At 38.9% G+C, this 19,493-nt stretch overlaps 1 protein-coding gene across 4 annotated transcripts; it reads left to right on the forward strand.

Annotated features, from left to right (window-relative positions):
- Positions 1-1,764: 1,764 nt before the first annotated feature.
- On the forward strand, positions 1,765-17,926 carry si:zfos-943e10.1 (GRAM domain-containing protein 2B). 4 transcript variants are annotated; one of them, XM_047373991.1, is made up of 13 exons: positions 1,765-2,015; positions 13,337-13,504; positions 14,282-14,345; positions 14,465-14,537; positions 14,628-14,731; positions 14,823-14,921; positions 15,131-15,202; positions 15,507-15,575; positions 15,703-15,790; positions 15,985-16,068; positions 16,199-16,298; positions 16,497-16,604; positions 16,998-17,926. In XM_047373991.1, the coding sequence occupies exons 1-13, from the start codon at positions 1,924-1,926 to the stop codon at positions 17,014-17,016; spliced, it is 1,140 nt and encodes a 379-aa protein (XP_047229947.1). In that variant the 5' UTR covers positions 1,765-1,923; the 3' UTR covers positions 17,017-17,926. The 4 variants fall into 4 exon arrangements, with proteins under 4 accessions (XP_047229947.1, XP_047229946.1, XP_047229949.1 ...); XM_047373990.1 differs by having other exon boundaries at positions 1,767-2,015; positions 13,334-13,504; XM_047373993.1 differs by lacking the exon at positions 1,765-2,015 and adding an exon at positions 7,744-7,870 and having other exon boundaries at positions 13,334-13,504.
- The last annotated feature ends 1,567 nt before the right edge of the window (positions 17,927-19,493 follow it).

Below are 19,493 nucleotides of genomic sequence, written 5' to 3' on the forward strand. Positions count from 1 at the left end.
TTTTCTACAACTGCCTGCCTTTTCACTTTTCTTCAACAAAGAAAGTACTCCTGGATCAGTGCTTTTGTGTTTTGTTTTTTTTTTTGAGTGTGTGGGATCTTTCTATATTGTGGTGTGAAGACCCACTGAAATACAAACAGACACACACTAACCAGCACACAGCCCTGTGAATATGACATTCCTGCCTCAAATCTTTTACACCCAGTAGTATAATGCTGCCACGTCCGTGATTCACTATGGGGATGCTGCCTTGAGGGTGATGTGCATTGTTAGTTTTTTTTACACATTTTGCATATAAGTCAAAAAGTTAAACTTTGTATTATCTGACCAATGCAGACCGTTCCACATGATTTCTCTGTCTCCTACATGCTTTATGACAAGTTGCAAAGATCTCATTCACTGGCTTTCTTTCAACAATGGCTTTATTTACCCCACTATTTCATAAAACCAGAATTGTTAGGTCCACAACTAATATATCTTCGTCAACAGGTTTTTCCACCTCAGCTGTGGATCTCTGCAAACTCCTCCAGAGATACCATGGACCTCTTGGCTGCTTGTCTGATTAATGGTCTCCTTATCTGTAGGTTTAGGTGGATGGCCATGTCTTGGTAGGTTTACACTTTTCCTTCTTTAAACTTCTTTACATATATATCCCTGACCTTGACCATGTATTACTTTTCTTACTCTTAGCAGTTATGCACAACTTTGTGTAGACCTATCATATAAAATCCCATTGAAATAAATTTGTTTGTGGCTGCATCATCATAAAAAGAGAAAAGGATGAAGGGGTGTGAATGCTATTGTTACTACATTTTCAAGCCTCACATTCTGTTGTTCTCCATTTTATTGGAGTCATTTGTCACACCTTCTAAAGGTTAAGGTTCAGGGTCAACTCCTGAAAACTCTCAAACAACTCCCTCAAGGTCCGTTTTTTTAGTTACATGTCAGCAAGCTTACACTGCAATTTGGGTGAAAAGCCAGTTTACTAACAACACCAATCAACTGCATCCTATTATATTTTAACAGTGAACGATCATAAGAAAAAAACACATACAGTAAATACCACTAAACGTCAACAGACTGTGCTGTTATAGCTATTGCCCTTTTAATTTTTTATCTTTTATCAGAATACTATAATAATCCTACAGGGAAACTATGCTACAGTTACTGTTTAGATGCACATCTCAAATATAGAAAAATATTAAATAACAAAAAAAATAGAATAGTCATAGAAGAATAATAAATTGAACGGGAAAAAAACTATATGTAAAAAATGACTACAAATGATTGAAAAATAAGATAATAATAACCATCAGCAGCAGCAGCAGCAGTGGCAGAACAAATAATAAATAATATTCAATTGTAAAAAAGATATTGCCATCAATTTATGAAGATGTTAAGTACCACATTGTAGTGCCCCACTCAGGAGGTTCTTCCTGTTGCTAGGCTTTATTGTGATATAGTCATATAGTATTTTAAACAGGACTAACGCAATTTCTTTGTCCTCGATCACACTTGAGGCTAAACTTGTTTCTTTAAAATTATTGAATAGAGTAGTCATAACAGCAATAATATCAAACCGTGTTCTTTTTAGGTATAAATCCCATGACAGACGGGGCACACCCCGCATTACCATATTAGGTAATGGGCGGTCTGTAAACGGACAGCCTCTTCCTCCTGATTGGATGGCTTGTCTGACATGACCTTTTTTTCCAATGCCTTCGCCGCTTCTGATTGGTCTTCTGACTTGGTCCGATTGAAGCTCATTATCCTAATCGGCCGTGGTCGAAGTGAGAAGAGGAGGAGGTGGGAGGTAAAAAAAAAAAAAAAAAAGCAGAAACCAAACAAGAACGGTGGAGTTTGGCGTGGAGAGTCGTTTCTACGCGAACCGACCGACCATTACCACCACTAGCTGAGAGAAGAATGCTTGAAAACAAAAGAGAAAGATTGAAAACCTTCCTCAGGAAGATCGACGAGAAGGCCATTTTCAGACTAAAGCACTTCATGAAGGAGAGGTGAGCGGAATGAATGTGGCTAGCTGAACCGCTATCTGCCGGGGGTGAGCATCACTCCGGTTGGTGGATGTTGATGTCTAACGGTTATTTGCTGACAACAGTATGTCTGTATAGATTTTGTCTGGTGTTTAATATAATGTGCAGTTGTATTGGTGCATAGGAATTATGTTTTACAAAAGAAAGCAGGTCTTACTAAGTGGTCAAAACAGTTAGCATGCTAGTCATTTGCCTGAGAGAGAATGTGGTACTTAAATGAACCAGTCATAGGGACATTCCTTGTTTGTCAGAATGCCATATCTCCACTTAGTATTTATTTCCCAACCATACAACCAACCTGACCTCAGTGTTTGGTTAAAGACCATCTTAAACCTTGTTTTCCAGTTGTAACTGTCATGGGTGATCATGAAAATGAAATGAAATGACACTATAACATGACCCAGTGGCTGACCCAGATTAGCCCTATTGTTTTGTTGAGTTATTTTCTTCCACATAAGTATGTGTGTGTAATCTGGTCAGTTTAAATAGGCAGCAAAACGAATAGAAAATGTGCAATAATTAAAAACTGGTCCAGATTTGGTGTGTTACTAATCTCGCCTTCACCTGCTGCTCAGAAACCATGACTTCATCCGCCTGCCTGCCTGCGTGGGTCGGATTAACATCATCATTTGTTGTCCTTATGGCTGTTTACACGTTTTACAGGTGTCCGGCATTGCAAAGGTGGATATAGACAACCCCCCATTCACTAAACGTCCTCCTTCAAAACATTTGCCAATACTGGGGATTGTGTTTCCCCGTCCCATCAAGCAACAGTTTTTAAATATCACATTTCACAGTTTGAATTTTCGTAGAAATTCTATTTTTAGGCCCCGTGAGTTGAGCACAGGTGGTACACCATGTTATATAAATGCTCCCTGAATCTCGCTGTCAGTTCCCCCTGTGTAATAGGAGTTATTCCTTTGACGTTCCTCTCCATAGATAGCCATTTGGAGGTGTCTGAGAGTCCCTTCCAATCAGAAGTGGCCTGCTAGTTATCAGTGATGTGCTGCGTCTGTAGTGTGGCGTGGTGGGTAATAATCAGTTTGAACAAAACATGCATGCCTGTACCATATAAGGCTGTAGTGAAATAAGGCACTTAAAAGCCTTTTTTACCTTCTGTCTTATCAATTTCCTTTAAAAATACATCAGATTTGAGAATACAGTGGAAAGTTTAATTCTGCACAAAGGCTTGCTGGCTCTTTGTAAGATGCTTTGGATACAGGCTTGCACAGCACTCTGTCAAAAAATTATTAATTGCCCTGGTAATAGGGAAGGGAGATGGCACAGTTGCAATGCATGCATTTTGCAGGATTCTGGAATGGCCTGGGTGTGGCCGCTTGAAGGCTCCAGGAAGATGCTCCCAGGCCTCACAGCGTCAGTGCTGCTATGGGCTGTGAAGACTCTGTGGGTCTTAATCATATATGTGCCAGGCGTAGACAGTAAACCTGGGTCGAAGGATGAAAGCCACATCTGTAGGACTGTTTATCACTTAATAACAAGTTGCAGGCAACCAAACTGTTCATGGTTAGAGTTGAGGGTAGCTTCTGTGACTGACGTTAATGACTGGCTACTCCACTTCCCTTGTCACACAGCCAAGAAAACGACTAGCTGCTTCACTTTATGATACTCTCATAAGCCTTCCGTATTCTGCTTAAAGTTGTTGGCAAAGGTCAGTCTAAATTCAAACACACACCTTCATTCGGGCTTATCTGGGATAGTGACTGACGCTTGTCTGTTTTGTTTGGATTTTTGAGAAAGCAAAATTGTATTTGATTGCTTATATTTGTGGCAGACATTCCTTTCTTTAATCGTGGCTTGGGTTGAGTCAACCACTTTTGATAGCACTTTTATTTCAGTGACCTGGAAAGGGATTTCAGTAAAATGTTAACTGACGATTTTCAGTGCCTTGCGAAAGTATTCGGCCCCCTTGAACTTTTCATCCTCTTGCCACATTTCAGGCTTCAAACATAAAGATATAAAATTCAAATTTTTTGTGAAGAATCAACAAGTGGAACACAATCGTGAAGTGGAATGACATTTATTGGATGTGTCAAACTTTATTAACAAATAAAAAACTGAAAAGTGGGGCGCGCAATATTATTCGTCCCCTTTACTTTCAGTGCAGCAAACTCACTCCAGAAGTTCAGTGAGGATCTCTGAATGATCCAATGACTGATGATGATAAATAGAATCCACCTGTGTGTAATCAAGTCTCCGTATAAATGCACCTGCTCTGTGATAGTCTCAGGGTTCTGTTCAAAGAGCAGAGAGCATCATGAAGACCAAGGAACACACCAGGCAGGTCAGAGATACTGTTGTGGAGAAGTTTAAACCTGGATTTGGATACAAAACAATTTCCCAAGCTTTAAACATCCCAAGGAGCACTGTGCAAGCAATCATATTAAAATGGAAGGAGGATCAGACCACTGCAAATCTACCAAGACCCGGCCGTCCCTCTAAACTTTCATCTCGAACAAGGAGAAGACTGATCAGAGATGCATCCAAGAGGCCCATGATCACTCTGGATGAACTGCAGAGATCTACAGCTGAATAATATTCCACGCCCCACTTTTCAGTTTTTTATTGGTTAAACAAGTTTGACACATCCAATAAATTTCATTCCACTTCACGATTGTGTCCCACTTGTTGATTCTTCACAAAAAAGTTGAATTTTATATCTTCGTGTTTGAAGCCTGAAATGTGGCAAAAGATTGACCAGTTCAAGGGGGCCGAATACTTTCGCAAGGCACTGTATCTAGAGGAAGAGTTAGAAGAACAGACGTTTCCTACCTAGAAACAAGGCTACACCTGTCTGCTTTTTGTCTTTCGGTGTTTTGTTCTTTCTGAAGGGGGGGTTTATTTATTAGTTTATCTCACAATATAAATGTAAGGAGAGGACAGAATGATGTCAATGATGTGCAATTTGAGGAAGTAGGTGTTGGTTTTATTGAAAAGTAGTTGAATGCCAAGGTATTATAGTTTCAATTGAGATTTTTATTTCTGCTGTAAAATGGCCTCATATACTTCCTGAAAGACAGGATCTCATATCTCATTGTTGTGGTTATGTCACAAAGAGTAGTTCATATCTCCGTTTCTTCCAGTAAAACAGCTTGAACAATGGTTTTCTTTTTCTTATGCCCAAACAGATTAGTAACTGGGTAAAATATTTGTATTCTTAAAAGTTAAAATTGTGTAGTCAAAATGTATAGTTTATCCCCATAAAAGAGGTGTTAGCAGACTGCTGCTTTTTTATTTATGCCCTTAAGGAATTACAGATGAGCATATTTGCTGTATCATTCAACATACATAGTATGATGAATTTAGCTTGTGTTTAATTGGTATTTAACACTTAATTTGATGTCTACTCAGTTTGAAATTGTTTTCTGTTGTTGATGTGAAAACTAAAAGTAAATCCTTTATATTCAAAGATTAGAAATTATTAAAAGCCTCATGGGTTTTTTCAGCCTCATTACTATGCCTTATTCCTTATACACATGGCTGGCCGCTGATAGTACAGTCACCCTAAAGAGAGAGGCTCTCTGTTTCTGTGCCCAGTTTTCATGGAAGAAGTAAAGCGACTCGTTCCGGGCACAAGACCATGTGACTTCCTCCTCTAAAACACACACAGCGACACTTATTCAGCTGCACACAAGCACAGAAACATGCCCTGTTACATTTGGGACACATGCAACCTTTTGTTTTTTTTCTCTAGCTGTGTGCTGGCTCGCTGCCACAGAGTGTTTTTATTTTGCAGTGAAAGCTGGATCCTTTCCCTGCCCTTAATGATTACTCTGCTGGAGCTAATGCACATTTACTCTACATGATTCCCTTGTATGATGTCCCTTTTAGTCAGAACCAGAATAATATTTTTGGTTGTTTCAATTTTTATGTTTATTTTGATTAATTTAGTTTTCAGGGAGGAGGCCAAATGTCAACTCCACTGAATAAACAAATTCACACAAATGCACGCTTCCCCAAACCTGTAATTAGTTTTTAACTAATTAGAGTCAGAGCTATAATCTGCTCGCTTTGCAGACTCTTACTGGATGAAAGAAATCAGTAATTTATTTTATGGTTTTGTCTTTGGCTGTCCACAAGATGGTGCTGTCACACCTTGTGGTTCTGTTTAATTTCAGACATTTTATGGGTTTAAGGCTGCAGTTCAGCCTCACATGTGAACCTGAGGTTCACTTTGTTACAGCAGCAGATTTGGTCATGGGAGAGCACTGTGCTTGGAAACAATTTTGTCTTTAGGGTGCTAGTGTGGCAGACCAGCTGACGAGGCTGGTGTCTGGAGGAGGACCACTGGGATCATCTTTCCCAACTTGGGACAGAACATTCAAGTAACAGATCTTGCAGATCTAGTAATGGATGACTTAAATTTGCTGTGCTGGAGAAATCAGGCTACACTGCTATCAGAAAACCTGAATGTCTAGTCATGTTGTAAAAACCTTATGTTGCATTGTCTTTCAATAATTGGCAAATTTTAAAAGGAAGTGCTTAATTAAGCAACACGGCCCCTCGTTGCAAATATTTATTTTATTAGTAATAAGTGATTTATACAGTCTGAATTTATTAAGAGAAACTGTTATGCAGTCTGTCATTTCAAAGCAGGTGGTTTAGCATTTCAGGATACATGAAACATAAACCTTGGTCTAGCATTGACTCACATATTTACCCTCTTAGGACAACTGCTCTCTAATTTGACAGTTGTTTGCTTTTGAGTATCTTGCAAACTGGAATACTGCATAATGTTTTATCAAGTGAGGCTTTTTTATAGGGTGGTTAAAAGAGAAAACCTTGACTTTTTTCATTCTTTTCAATAAATGGCATGTAACCCTACACTGGCATTGCAGTCTTTGTATCTAGAACAAATGGTTACATGATTCAAAAGGCCTTGGGGGTATGGTCAGGAGCATGTGATGTTTCAGTTGTGGTCAAATCTATTTCTGACTTGACTGGCCCACAGTCCTCATCCTGTTGGTCATTGTCACACGTTTCCACTGGAAACGTGGCAGGTACTGTTGAGACGGGAGAGTTAGGTAAGGGATATAAGATAGATGACTAAAGTAGACTGATCTGACAAGTACAGTTGAACTATCTTGAAGCCATTTATGGTGATGTCATGCATGGAAATAAACTCTTAAGGAGTAGCTAATCAGATATTCCATTGGTGCAGATTATTGCATTTCCTATACATGGACATTAACCTTTCAATTGTGTTTTTTTTTTTTTTTTTCTTCTGAAACTTTTAAGCTTTTAATGCATTTGAGCTAAGTAATTAAGCTAGCCATTGTTGTGCATATCATCCCCGCTACTTTTTAGCTCCCCCATCATGTTGCTAATGAGAGTAGGGTATTGAATTGTGTAGTTTAGAATTCCGACCTGAAAGCAACCCTACAATGTTGCTTTCAACCCCCACATTTCCACCAGCTCCATCCAAAGTTGAGCGTTTCCACGACAACTCGGCTTAATTCAAGAAAGAATGAGGCTTTGAGAGTATTTTTGGAACAGAATAGTGCTCTTTTTTATTAAAGTGTTGTCTGTTCCTGGCTATGGCCTTATCTTTACACTTAGGTCTGACTAGCTTTCAAATGTCGCAATAAACCAGACCTTTACTCTCCATTGACATAGATATTGACGGTATAAGAGTAAAGGTGCTGAGACACTGCCAGTTAGCTGCTTGATGTGAAACGAGGCGACAGGCTTTTTGCGATTGTGTAAGGAAAGAGAGGAGATTTAGTAATGAAGAAAGGGAAAGATTTGCTAAATGAGCAAGGTGCTTTGGATGCTTGTTATTGCTCCGGGAATCCAAGTAGGCAAGTCAAACCCTTCTACTTCAACTTTTATCAGCCTTTTGTATCAGAATAGGCAGAGTTGACATGTTTGTCTGAGGTGTTTTGTAAAATTATTGTATGGAAACCAAGACTCAATTTTATCTTAGTGGGTCTTTTTAAATTCAATTATAATTTTTTGTTTATATAAACTATTGGATAAACTTAGGAGTGTAATAACTTTAACTCTCTGACTGTCCATATTGTCTTGTTTCCTAAGAACAAATGCAGATAAAGAAATTCGACCAATGTGTTCTTTTAGTGATCTGTCTCCAAACATGACATCACGTCAGGATTGTGTTTTCAACACAAGATAAACTGCACTTTTGATATATAAGCTGTTCCATGTTTCTTGTAATATTCAGCCTTTTTCCTGATATGTTCTTATGCCAGTGCTTGTTTTATAGTTTGAAGTGGTGATAAAACTAGTCAAAAGTTTACTTTCTTTTCCTGTGGTTTTGTACTGCAGGGAAGTAGGTCAGAGAGCAATTTCCCAGCATGACACATACACACCCCTTATGGGGCTCCTCCTGCTTTGTAAATGCAAAGTGGTAATTAGGTGACACCAGCGTTATGGATGTCATGAGTTGTTTCATACCTCTGACCTCTGTTAGTTCTGTAACTCCTTTGCTGTCACAAACTGTACATACCAAAAATGTTTGCTGATTGGATAACATGATTTATTTCCCATTTCTTGCTTGCCAAAATGACACAAGGAGTATTTATTAAAACATCTTTAATAATCAAAGCAGAAATCTAAGGCTGCCTGGTGAATTGATAAGGTTAATGTAAGCAATAATGTACTTGAGAAAACTTTAGTAGTATTTAAAAAAAATATAACACACCATGATGAAATGCATTGCAAATTGAGGGTTGGAGGAAGTGGTTTTCACAGCTTTGCAAAGGAGATGATCTCTTAATCATGATGTATAGAACACAGCAAGCTGGACTGATGCGTGATCACAATCTGCTTAACCTGATGATAAAAATTGCTGTTAGAAACTATAAAGCCAATAAATAATGAATGTCAAGGTTTGTGTGACATGTTACTGACAACGCTAGAGCATCTTGGAGTCTGGCACATTATTTACTTACTTAAGGAAACAACAGTTAGTCCTGACTGATAAAGAGACAATTATTAGGCAGCTGATTGCTGTTGTGAAACATGTAGCCACAAGTCCTTTTTTATTTTTATTTTTTTTTTACATTTAAAATAAAAAGCTTTTAGTGCACAAATGATAAACATCCTAAATGCTCTTTAAGCTAACCCGATTGTTTCTCAAAACCGGTTTACTGGATGGAGCTTTGGCAAACGTTGCGTGACATGATTATTCTTCCTCTGTGAAATGCATTTAAGAGCAGTGAAACAAGTTTCACTGACTGTCTCACAATATTACTGGCACTATATTTGTTTTCAAATTCCAATGTTGTTTCTTTCAGCTGGGTCATGGCGACATAAGTGTTGTGAAGCAAGATTACTGCTACTGGGTTGGAGGGGGGTCTTCTCTTTTCATGTTATAAATAAATCACCTTTAAATCATTTCAGTTTATTTATATAGCGCCAATTCACAACACATGTTGTCTCAAGGCACTTCACAACAGTCAGGTACATACATTCCAATTAATCCTAACAATTGAACAGTGCAGTCAGTTAGTTATTTATTCAAATTGGATAAAAAGTTTTTCTGTCTAATGAAACCCAGCAGATTGCATCCAGTCAGTGACTTGCAGCATTCCCTCCTCCTGGATGAGCATGTAGAGACAGTGGACAGTCACTGGTGTTGACTTTGCAGCAATCCCTCATACTGAGCATGCATGTAGCGACAGTGGAGAGGAAAAACTCCCTTTTAACAGCAGAACCAGGCTCAGTGTGAGCGGCCATCTGCCACGACCGACTGGGGGTTTGAGAAAACAGAGCAGAGACACAAAAAGAACACAGAAGCACTGATCCAGGAGTACTTTCTATGGGAAGGAAAAGTAAATGTTAATGGATGTAGCTCCTTTAGTCGTTTCACCTAGAAAGAAATAACAGATAAACTCTGAGCCAGTTTTCAAGGTTAAAGTCTGAAAGAGAGCACATATAATTAGTTACAGTTAAGCTCAGTCAATCGCCATGTCTAGGAGAGAGAAAGGGTTAAACACTGAAAGACAGGGCTATGTGGATCATCGGTAGAGGGTGAGCATTAAGTTGTTGCCAGCAGAAGCTCGGACGATTCCCCTCTCCAGAAAGGTGTCACAGGTAGACACAGAGCCAGGCCAGGTGTAGCTTCTAGGAAGAGAAAAGAGAAAACAAAGTTAAAAGCTGAAATAACAGCAAATAATGCAAAATTGGAGAGTAGTGTGAGAATGTACCGAAGAAAGTGAAAGTGGTTGTTATGTCCTCCAGCAGCCTAAGCCTATAGCAGCATAACTACAGAGATAGTTTCAGTTCAGATTATTTAGTTAAACGCTGCTTATTTACAACAATGTCGTCTCAAGGAACCCCACAAAGAGTGACATTGTGATCGGGCTTTTTTTAATGAGTGAGTTAGTTAAAGGGAGATTGTTAAATTTGGATTCATTGTCTGACAAGATGTGGCTAATTCAGCTCTTTTAGATTTGAGGAGTGAGTAATTTGCTTGCTCATTTAGACTGATTGTTCTCATCTGGCTTTAGATCAAGACATTATTTGGGATAGGAGAGGTACTTGTTGGTGGTATTGGCCTTAAACCTCTCATACATGTCAATGCTTTCTTTCTGTGTGTGTGTGTGTGTGTGTTGTTGTGTAAGAGAGGGAGGCGAGACGGCACCAAGGCGTTTGTTTATTGGCTGGTCTTTTTCACACTGCTTTAGCTTCGGGGGAGTGGCCGGGTTTGATGTCAGCTAACTAGAGTGTCTCACCATCTACAACACAAAGTGGCTTCCTTTCAGCTAGCACAACACGGCTATAGGTTTTCCTGGCAGGACGTGTCACTCAGTAACTTGTCTTGGATAATTACTTTATTACTTTATTTAGGGCTTAAATCTATCTTTTCATTTTATAGTTTAACTTAACTGCTAGAGTAAGGAGTGTAGCTTGAAAAAGACTGGTAGGAAAGTTTATTTTTAACCACCTGTAAGGACAGGAAATGCCTACTGTTGGTAGGTATATGAGTTTCCGTTCATCAAAGCGATTGAAAATTAGCAGGTAAGTCTGTATTTGTAGTCTTTAAATTTAATTCTCTCTTAAGTTTATATCTTAGTTGTGTATTCTGCCTGACTTTTTATAAAGTGTAAAGTTTTACTTGTACTTGCTTCATCACTTTTATGGATTCAAATACAATATTGTTTGTCTGACTCCTTATTCATTCTGTATTTGAGCTTTGTTTGTTCCTAGTCAAGGACCAGCCTTGGCCTTTAAAAATGTATTGACTTTCGTAAACCCAACAGCCTTGCTTTTATAGCACTTTTGTTAATTCAGGGTTTTTCAACTTGCACAAAGCAGCTTGGAAAGTAGCCAATAGGTCAGTTTGAGCGCTGATGCAATATGTGTCCATAAAATGTTTTATTAGTAAAGAGGTTGAGCATCTCCATTACATTGTAAAGATAATTCTGTTGTCTGTCCAACATTAGTTGTCCTTGCTCTGTTCGAAACAAGTGGAAACAAGGTGGATGGTTTCAATAAACTTGTTGAATGGTTGTTCAGGAAAATATGACCACAGAGCTGGTTTAGAAGCTAGAGTAGTTGTTGAAAAATCAAATGTTAATGTGTTAAAGTGCCGTGATAAATCCAATTACATTCATGTAAAGGAAACATTGTTAAAATATTTTAAAAGGTAAATTCATTCCACTGAAATGAACAGTTGTTGAGATATATGGTCATAAATTTGACTAAAAAGGCATTTTCAGACTACTCCTTTGCAATTTTGTTGCTTTTATGATGTCAAATGGAAACTTCCGCACATAAACTGACTGCTGCTGCAATGGCCAGCAACACAGACTGCAGCGAAGAATCTGATGTTTCTTAAAATATATTTCAGTCACTATCACAGAGCAGCAAAGTCAGGAGAAGCAAGTCTGCTTTCGTGAAATGGAAGAGGACAAGTGCTGCGACGTGCGCACAGCCATCTAATTCAACCAGAGTCTATATTTTACCAGATACTGGAGCACGGCTGGAGTCAATATTCATGAATCGTTCCGCACCACCAGGAAACAGAACAAACACAACATCTGGATTTTCAACATAATTCACTAAAGACAGACTAGATCTCGCTATATTAATAAATACACACATATTTATATATACACGTGTATATGTTCGCAGTTGTTAAAATTAGATCAGTTACTGGGTTAACTAAACCATTACACAATTAAACAAATGCACTAAACTAAGCAACAAATCAGTGAACTCACCCATTGTTACACAAAACATGAAAATATCTGGATGCATAAAACGAAAAGTGAATGAGTTGTTTTGGACTTGCGTCCTTACTGGCGATCTGCGGTACTTGGAGCTCCTCCGGGCTTCTGTAGATATCTAAATGTTCTTTTTGTAACAGGTGTTCTTACCTGCTGAGCCTTGAACCGTTTAGCAACAGCAGCAACAATCTTTTCTCTGGCGATCTTTTCCCATCAGATGCACTGAACAGTGTGGCTGTAGCATCTGCTTCAAAATTCTCCTTCGTCTGTCAGATATCCCGACCTCTGACATCATTTCTCTTGTGAATTCAGAGGTTTGTTGTCCGAAGCAGTTTGCCAAGAAGCCCTTTGATCCCAACTGGCTGTGCTTGGTGGGACCAGAAGATCTGTCCCTCGTCCATTTTCCAGCACTGATCCAGGCAGCTCTGATCCTCTTCCCTTCAAGAAAGTAGTTCAGACTAATGGCTGCTGTCGTAGTATTGCTGCCACCACCAGCAATGCACTGTTTTACCGTATTAATGCTGTTTCTGAGCCAACTTGGCTTCTACCTGAACAGTTTATCATTGACACTCACACAATGAATCACCGGAGACTTCCCCTTTTAATGTAATTTTCTGGTGACTTTGGACTTGCAGCATTTAACATTGAAATATACTTTTTTTGTGTTTGTCACAATTGTCTTTTATCCTATTATCATGTCAATTACTTTCCATGTCCTTCGATATTTAGATGTTTTCTTTCAATTTCTGCATTTATGGCAAAAGCATGTCACAGGCACTTTAATGTTTGTGGTGTAAATTTACAGTTATTTCTGGGTGGTAGTTTTTATTTTAAATGAAAAAAACCATATAGTCTGCTCTATGTGGACAGCGTTTACTTGATGAAATGATCTATCTAATAATATGAGCGAGCTTCGCCACCGCATGCTGCAACGTGACTTGCGCATCTCAGGGTTGTGAAAGTGCAAATTGCCATGCCGTGGCATGGCTGTCCTAACAGCAACTCTTCTAAAGATATGAAGATATGTACCACGTAAACTAATCTGTACTTTTCTTTAATCCCAACATCCAGCAGCTACCCGGTGGAGAATGGCGGGTTGCCAGCCAAAGCCAAGAAAAGCAGGAACAGCCAGAGCAACGGTAGTGTCAAGAAGACTGAGATGAGGAAAGCCTTGAGTTTAGAGGCTGCTCAGCTCGAGCTCCAGCAGCAGCACAGAACCTTCACCAGACAAGCCGCTGTCAGGTGGGATTCATCAAGAAACAAACAGTATTTATTAGAAAATCTTTGGTTTTTGTCTTCTGTTTTATGAAGGTGTTTGGTTCTCATGTACACAGATTTGTTCATGAAGAAATCACCTTAATTTAAAATATAAAAATGCTTTAAGTTTATTCTTTGTGTTAATACGAAAGCCTTCAAATTCCCCTTCTTAATTTGACAACCAATATAGAACTTCTCCACCTGCTTGAAATGAGAGTATTTGTAGATATTTTCAGCTGTTAACAACATGCGTCACAAGACATGGCCTGACTCTCAGCTGCTGTTCAGTCATGATTCACACATGACTGAACAGCCCCTTTCAACAGACTGTCTGCTCACATAATTTTACTGTCTTTGTTTTTGGGATTTTATTTGGAAAACGGAGGCGATTGTTGGGCTTTGGTTGTCCTGCGGCCCTTTTGTGGCCCTAGAGTTGCATTTCATTTACTTCCTCGCTCTATTAAAGATCACAGCAAGGTTTAGTTTTATAACATAGATACCTTAATAAGAGCGATGGGTGGCACTTCTTTAGTTTCCACACCATGACCTGGTTTTGCAACCAGAAAATGTTTGGAACTGCTCAATTTGTCTTTCTTTTACGCAAAGGAAAAGAATAGGAACCTTATCTCCAGCCAGTTGACCAGCAGTGTGCAGCAACAACTAACCCATGCCTGTTGGGGTGAAAAGGATGTTTGTTTTGCTTTTGTTATCTCAGCATCCTGATGCAAACTGGATTTTCTTTTTTAATTCCTCTCTCTCCAGGTCGGAGACATTTGATCTTGACAGCAAAGGCTTTGACAGAACCGAGGGAAACGGCACACAAAGTGTAAGTCCGTCTGCTTTATGTACTTCGTGTCTTTATTAGGTGAAAGATGCATTCTTTGAAGGCTTCAGAAAAACATTTTAGTTTTTAGTTTTCAAAGTAGAATCTTTTCTCGTTTTCAGAGTTTCACAAAGCACAATAAGACATTCCACAAGTTGTTTCCAGACATTCCCGAGAATGAAGACTTGATACATGGTAGGTAAAGGGAAAATGACAAGAAGTAGCCTTAAATAAAAGCAGGTAAACTGTGTCAAACTGAAAAACCGTTTCCCACGTCCCTCCCAGCATACATCTGTGCCCTGCAGAGGGAAGTGCCCTACCACGGTCGTCTTTACATCACCGATACCAACGCCTGTTTCTATTCCTCGGTTCTGCTAAAGGACACCAAGGTAGGCCTCTGCCCAGGCCTAGCTCATCACTCTTATTAAAATCAATGTTTGATTTGACTGACGTCTTAAATTTTGTTGTTTTCCTTTGCAGGTTGTCATTCCAGTTTCCTCCATCTACATAGTGAAGAAACAGAATACAGCTTTGCTGGTTCCGAACGCCTTGTCCATTCGCACCACAGAAGGAGAGAAGGTGAGTTAAACATTTTAGCTCTGCACATTAGTGACATTCATGAAGATAATTGAGTCTGATATCGTGCTCCGATCAAATGAGGTGTTGTCTAGCAACTTTAACCTTGCCTTACAAGTTAAGCCAACAAACAGGGTGTGTTTCAATATTTGAGTTTACCTCCAAGCAAACGGCTAATAATCCTCCTCCTTTTATGTTTTCTTATTGTTTAGTACCTCTTTGTGTCACTGAGGAACAGAGAATCCTGTTACCAGCTGCTTCGCACCATCTGTCCTCAGATAGAGGTGAGTGGCTCAGAACCGACAAATTAAAGCAAAAGAACCACTGTAAGGGTAACTTTTATAGAGACTGATGGCATTACGGTCTAAGTGTGTAAGACTGTAAAAAGTGCTTAACCGTGTGTGTGAAAGTGTAGCAATGTATTGGACTTTTTCTTGTCTAAACATCAGGAAATAAGTCTTATAAAAGTGTTACAAGTTAAAGTAAGAACTATCTTTTGTTTACGTTTCATAAAACGTTGAGGGCTCAGAGGTTATTGACTTATTACTTGGAGGCAATAATATTTCACCTCTGGATCTTCTCTTACAGGACGGCAGCACAAACAGTAGTCCTCTGTTTTCCTCAGGCGAAATCAGCTATGATAAAGGCAAACTTGTGGTAAATATATTTTAAAATATGAAAAATAATTGGTTCAGTTTATTAAGTCTAGCATAACCTTTAAAATGAGTATTCTTTAATGTGAGATACTGCTGGTTTCTAAAGTTGTGGGTCTTTCTCTATGCAGAACTCCAGCCAGTCCAGCTTGGACGACAGTGTGGATGGTTTCAAAACTCCGTCTTTACAGAATCAGCCTCTGCAGAGAGCTCACAGAGGTAGGAATTTTTATTTAACAATCTTTACAATCATATTGAAAATTGGTTCAAATCTTTTGTTGACTAAATTACGGTTGACTGTAAACAAAGCTTGTTCTGGTACTGTTATTGTTTTAATTTTGTTCTAGACAAAGTTCAAGGTCAATTAGTAGTTTAACAGCAGTTCCTTTTTCTCTTATCTCTCCTTTCTGTAGAAGCAGTGCCTAATGGAAACAGCTCAGGTTTCAGCAGTTTGCAGCAGAGCGATAGCTCTTCCTCAGAAGAGCTCTCAGAGTCGGGTAAGTTACACAAACACAGGCTGACATGACGATGCACAAAAACAAGCTCAGTGCTGAGCGTAGGTGAAATGTCAACTAGAAAAGTGAAAGTGAGCTGTGATATTTATGCTGTTTGCATTTTCCTTTTTAGGTGGATCGTGGATGAGGAGTGTGACTGGAAAAGCAAAGTCTCTGCTGGTTCAGAGAGAGTTCAGCAGCGTCAACACTCTTCTCTTTATTTACTTGATTTTGTAAGTGGCACCTTTCTTTTCTAGTACCTTCTGACCCCCCACCTTCGATCCCTGGCCTTATCTTGCTGCTTGCTAATCTCTGTCTGCTGATGTTGAGGTTGCATTTTTTTTAATTTAAAAATAGTTTATTGATGTTACTTTTCTGCCATTTGCAGCTGGGACAAAAGACTGAAAGATTCCTGCATGTCTGTGTTGCAGGGTGATACTGCTGTTGCTGTCTTCAGGTTACATTGGTCTCCGTATCGTGGCCCTAGAGGAACAGCTTTCATCCCTCGGTGCACTGCCAGAGTTCACCTTACAAAGCAGGTAGGATGTCTGCTCTTTTCACGTCAGTCTCTAACGTATTGTGATAAGCAAGTAATTGTGATCCAGTTTAACAATAATGCAACACAAACACTTTGACACTAATGCAGGATTTGACAACAACAGAAAAAGTCTTTACAAGTCCTCACACTGCTTCTAGGTACTAATGCTGTTTTGCATGTAGTACTGCCACCTGGTGGGCAGTACTTTTTATTATACACATTTGTTGTTACCTGACCTTACAAATTCATGGTGTACAAAATGCATGCTATAAAAAAGGAAGGAGAGAAAATAATGTTTCACTGTTATTCTTTCTACTTTAATTATTTCCTTAAATAACTTTTTTTTGAGAAGCGTTTGTCGTTTGCCTTCAAGTGTTACCCTTTGTCTTGATAGGTATCACAAAGACACATAACCCTCAGCGATGGAAGGAGAGAAATGCAGACTTCTGATTGGAAGAGAATTTCAGCCTCTTCTCAGCTGAACCTGAAGGGCAAACATTAATATACTCAGACTCTGCTTCAAACATGGCCTGCGCTGTTACGTTGAGGAAGAGTAGCAACCCTGTGCAATGTCAGAGTCGTTAACCTGAAGAACTCTTCTTCCTCCGAGTGCAGTAAAAAAACAGACAGGTTGCATCTTTGTCACACAGAGCCAAGCCAAATAAATACTCACGCTGCCTGGTTGCAGTGTGCCATTTATGAAAACCAAAGCCAGAATGGCTCCAGCTCAGCAAAGTGCCACACTAGCAAAGTTAACTGGCACTTTGCTTCCAGAAACTTTTCAACATCTGTGAATTGATGTCGCCCATTGTCCTGTTCTCCTTGAGCATGCAGACTGAATAGGGCTATACTGATCAGCATTGGCCTGCTGTAGTGCTTATTACTGCACCTCAACACTAGAGGCGTAGTGCTATGCATAGCCAAAGATGCACAAAGTGCACATCTTTTGCATGAGTGCACAGAGTTAACTTTTCTATATCTTTCTTAATTTTCATCTCTAAGCTGTACATTCAGTCCTGTCTCCATCTCTACATTCAGCAAGTTATGGGTACTTTTAAATTGTTCTTTCTTATTGGCTGTAGGTTGAAATGATGATTTTTAAGTCTCTAATGCAGATCAGCCGACAGAGGCTTAATTATTTCCTGACAGTCCTACCCTTTCTCTCTTATTCAAATCATTAGTGATTGCAGTTTTCCACGTCTTTGGCATGATTTAAACATGTTTAATGATCAATACTCAGAGGTTATTTTCCTTCCAGTCTCCACTGGATGAATGCATCTTCAATGCACAAATACTCAGCACAGCAGGACATGAGAAAGTTGTCCCAAAGGCCTAGATTTTAGTCTTTAATAGTAGATTCAAATCTGTCTTCTGATGTTCAGTTGTTGTAGCATCTTCATGCAAAATTAGCATTTTGTTCTAAAGCAACATGCTTCTTGAGGACCAATTACCATTAATGTATTTCTAAAGCATGTGTCTGCAGTTATCAACACTTGACTGATGCTGTTTATGCATTGTTACTCGTGTCATCTAGAGGAAAGAAGAATAACCACATAACACTTGTAAGGTCCGAGTTTTCAAATGCAAAAAAAAAATGTGGTCCCTCAAAAAAAATTTCAATTTGCAACAAACTAATATGCATGAAAAAATGGAATTTGTGTTTGTGTGTAGTTTTTAAGTGAAGCTTTGTGTTTGTGGGGAAGAAACTAAATAAGTGAGTGGAACAGCTCAAGAAAGCAAGCGCACTTTAAAAAAAAAAAACCATACATTGTGCCTGTCACAACCCTAGACACATTGGTGGGACTGAAGAAATGGCAAAGGTGACATTCTGTGGTGTTTGATGGTGCTAAGACTTATTATAAATTGATTTCACTCAGGGTTGGTGGGGCACTACCTGCCATGTGGTTTTAGTTGCTGCAGCTTGTCGTTTCATTATGTAGTGCTCATGATGGGTTTCACGGTTTGCACCTCTTTAGTTTTTTCTTCAGTGTCCCTTTAACAACAATGAATGAATCTCACTTGATTTTAACTGAGAAATCTGTATTCAGCTCCTCAATGCTTGTCTTTCGTTTCTTTGTTGATCCTTTTTTGTTTTTAACTTGAATCATATCACTACCACATTTCAACAGCACAGTTCTTCTAGAGACTCTCTGAGGAGCACAGAGTGCATCAACTTTTGCTGCATCCTCAACAGGGAGCGTCATTTTCTTGATGTTCAGCGGATGTTTTTTTTTTGCCAGATACAGTACTGTCAGCTATTATATTCCCCCACCAGGGGGCAGCACACAACCATTGTCCTCAAATAATCCATTTCATGTCCCTGGGGGGGCAGTTTTTGTGTGATTTTTGCACTATTCAGAGTGTTGTAAATAATTTTTTACCAAATGTTAATGTCCTTAATTCTACTTTGGCTCTCTCTCTCTATATGATATTTATTTGCATTATGTGTAATTTTAAGTAGTCTCTGTGAGATTGCTTCCACTGTTAAAAATAAAACAAATATTTGGAATAAAAAATTTGGTGTATTTGCTTTTTAATTTTAATTATTCAAGATGTGTGAACATTGTCCTCAAACTTTAGGAAATACAGATGAATTGGAAAAAAATAACAAAATGTAAACCATTTGCTCAACCATAGGATTTGAGATTTTAAACTAATACTGATCTTGAGCTGGGAGAGTATATTTAAAGTGCTCTTTTATTGCAACTTTAATGTATCAGGGTATAATTTGATTGACCAACACAAAGTCTGTGCAGAATTGTAAAGTTGAAGGAAAAGAGCCATGGTTTTCACCTTTTTTTTTTATTACATCTGAAAAGTCTAGTGTGCATTATAGTCGATACTTTGTGGAACTTACTTTTGTTTCAGGCGCAGGTGCAAAGCTTTTGGC

Source organism: Girardinichthys multiradiatus, chromosome 9 (genome assembly GCF_021462225.1).
Source record: "Girardinichthys multiradiatus isolate DD_20200921_A chromosome 9, DD_fGirMul_XY1, whole genome shotgun sequence".
NCBI classification, from domain to species: Eukaryota; Metazoa; Chordata; class Actinopteri; order Cyprinodontiformes; family Goodeidae; genus Girardinichthys; species Girardinichthys multiradiatus.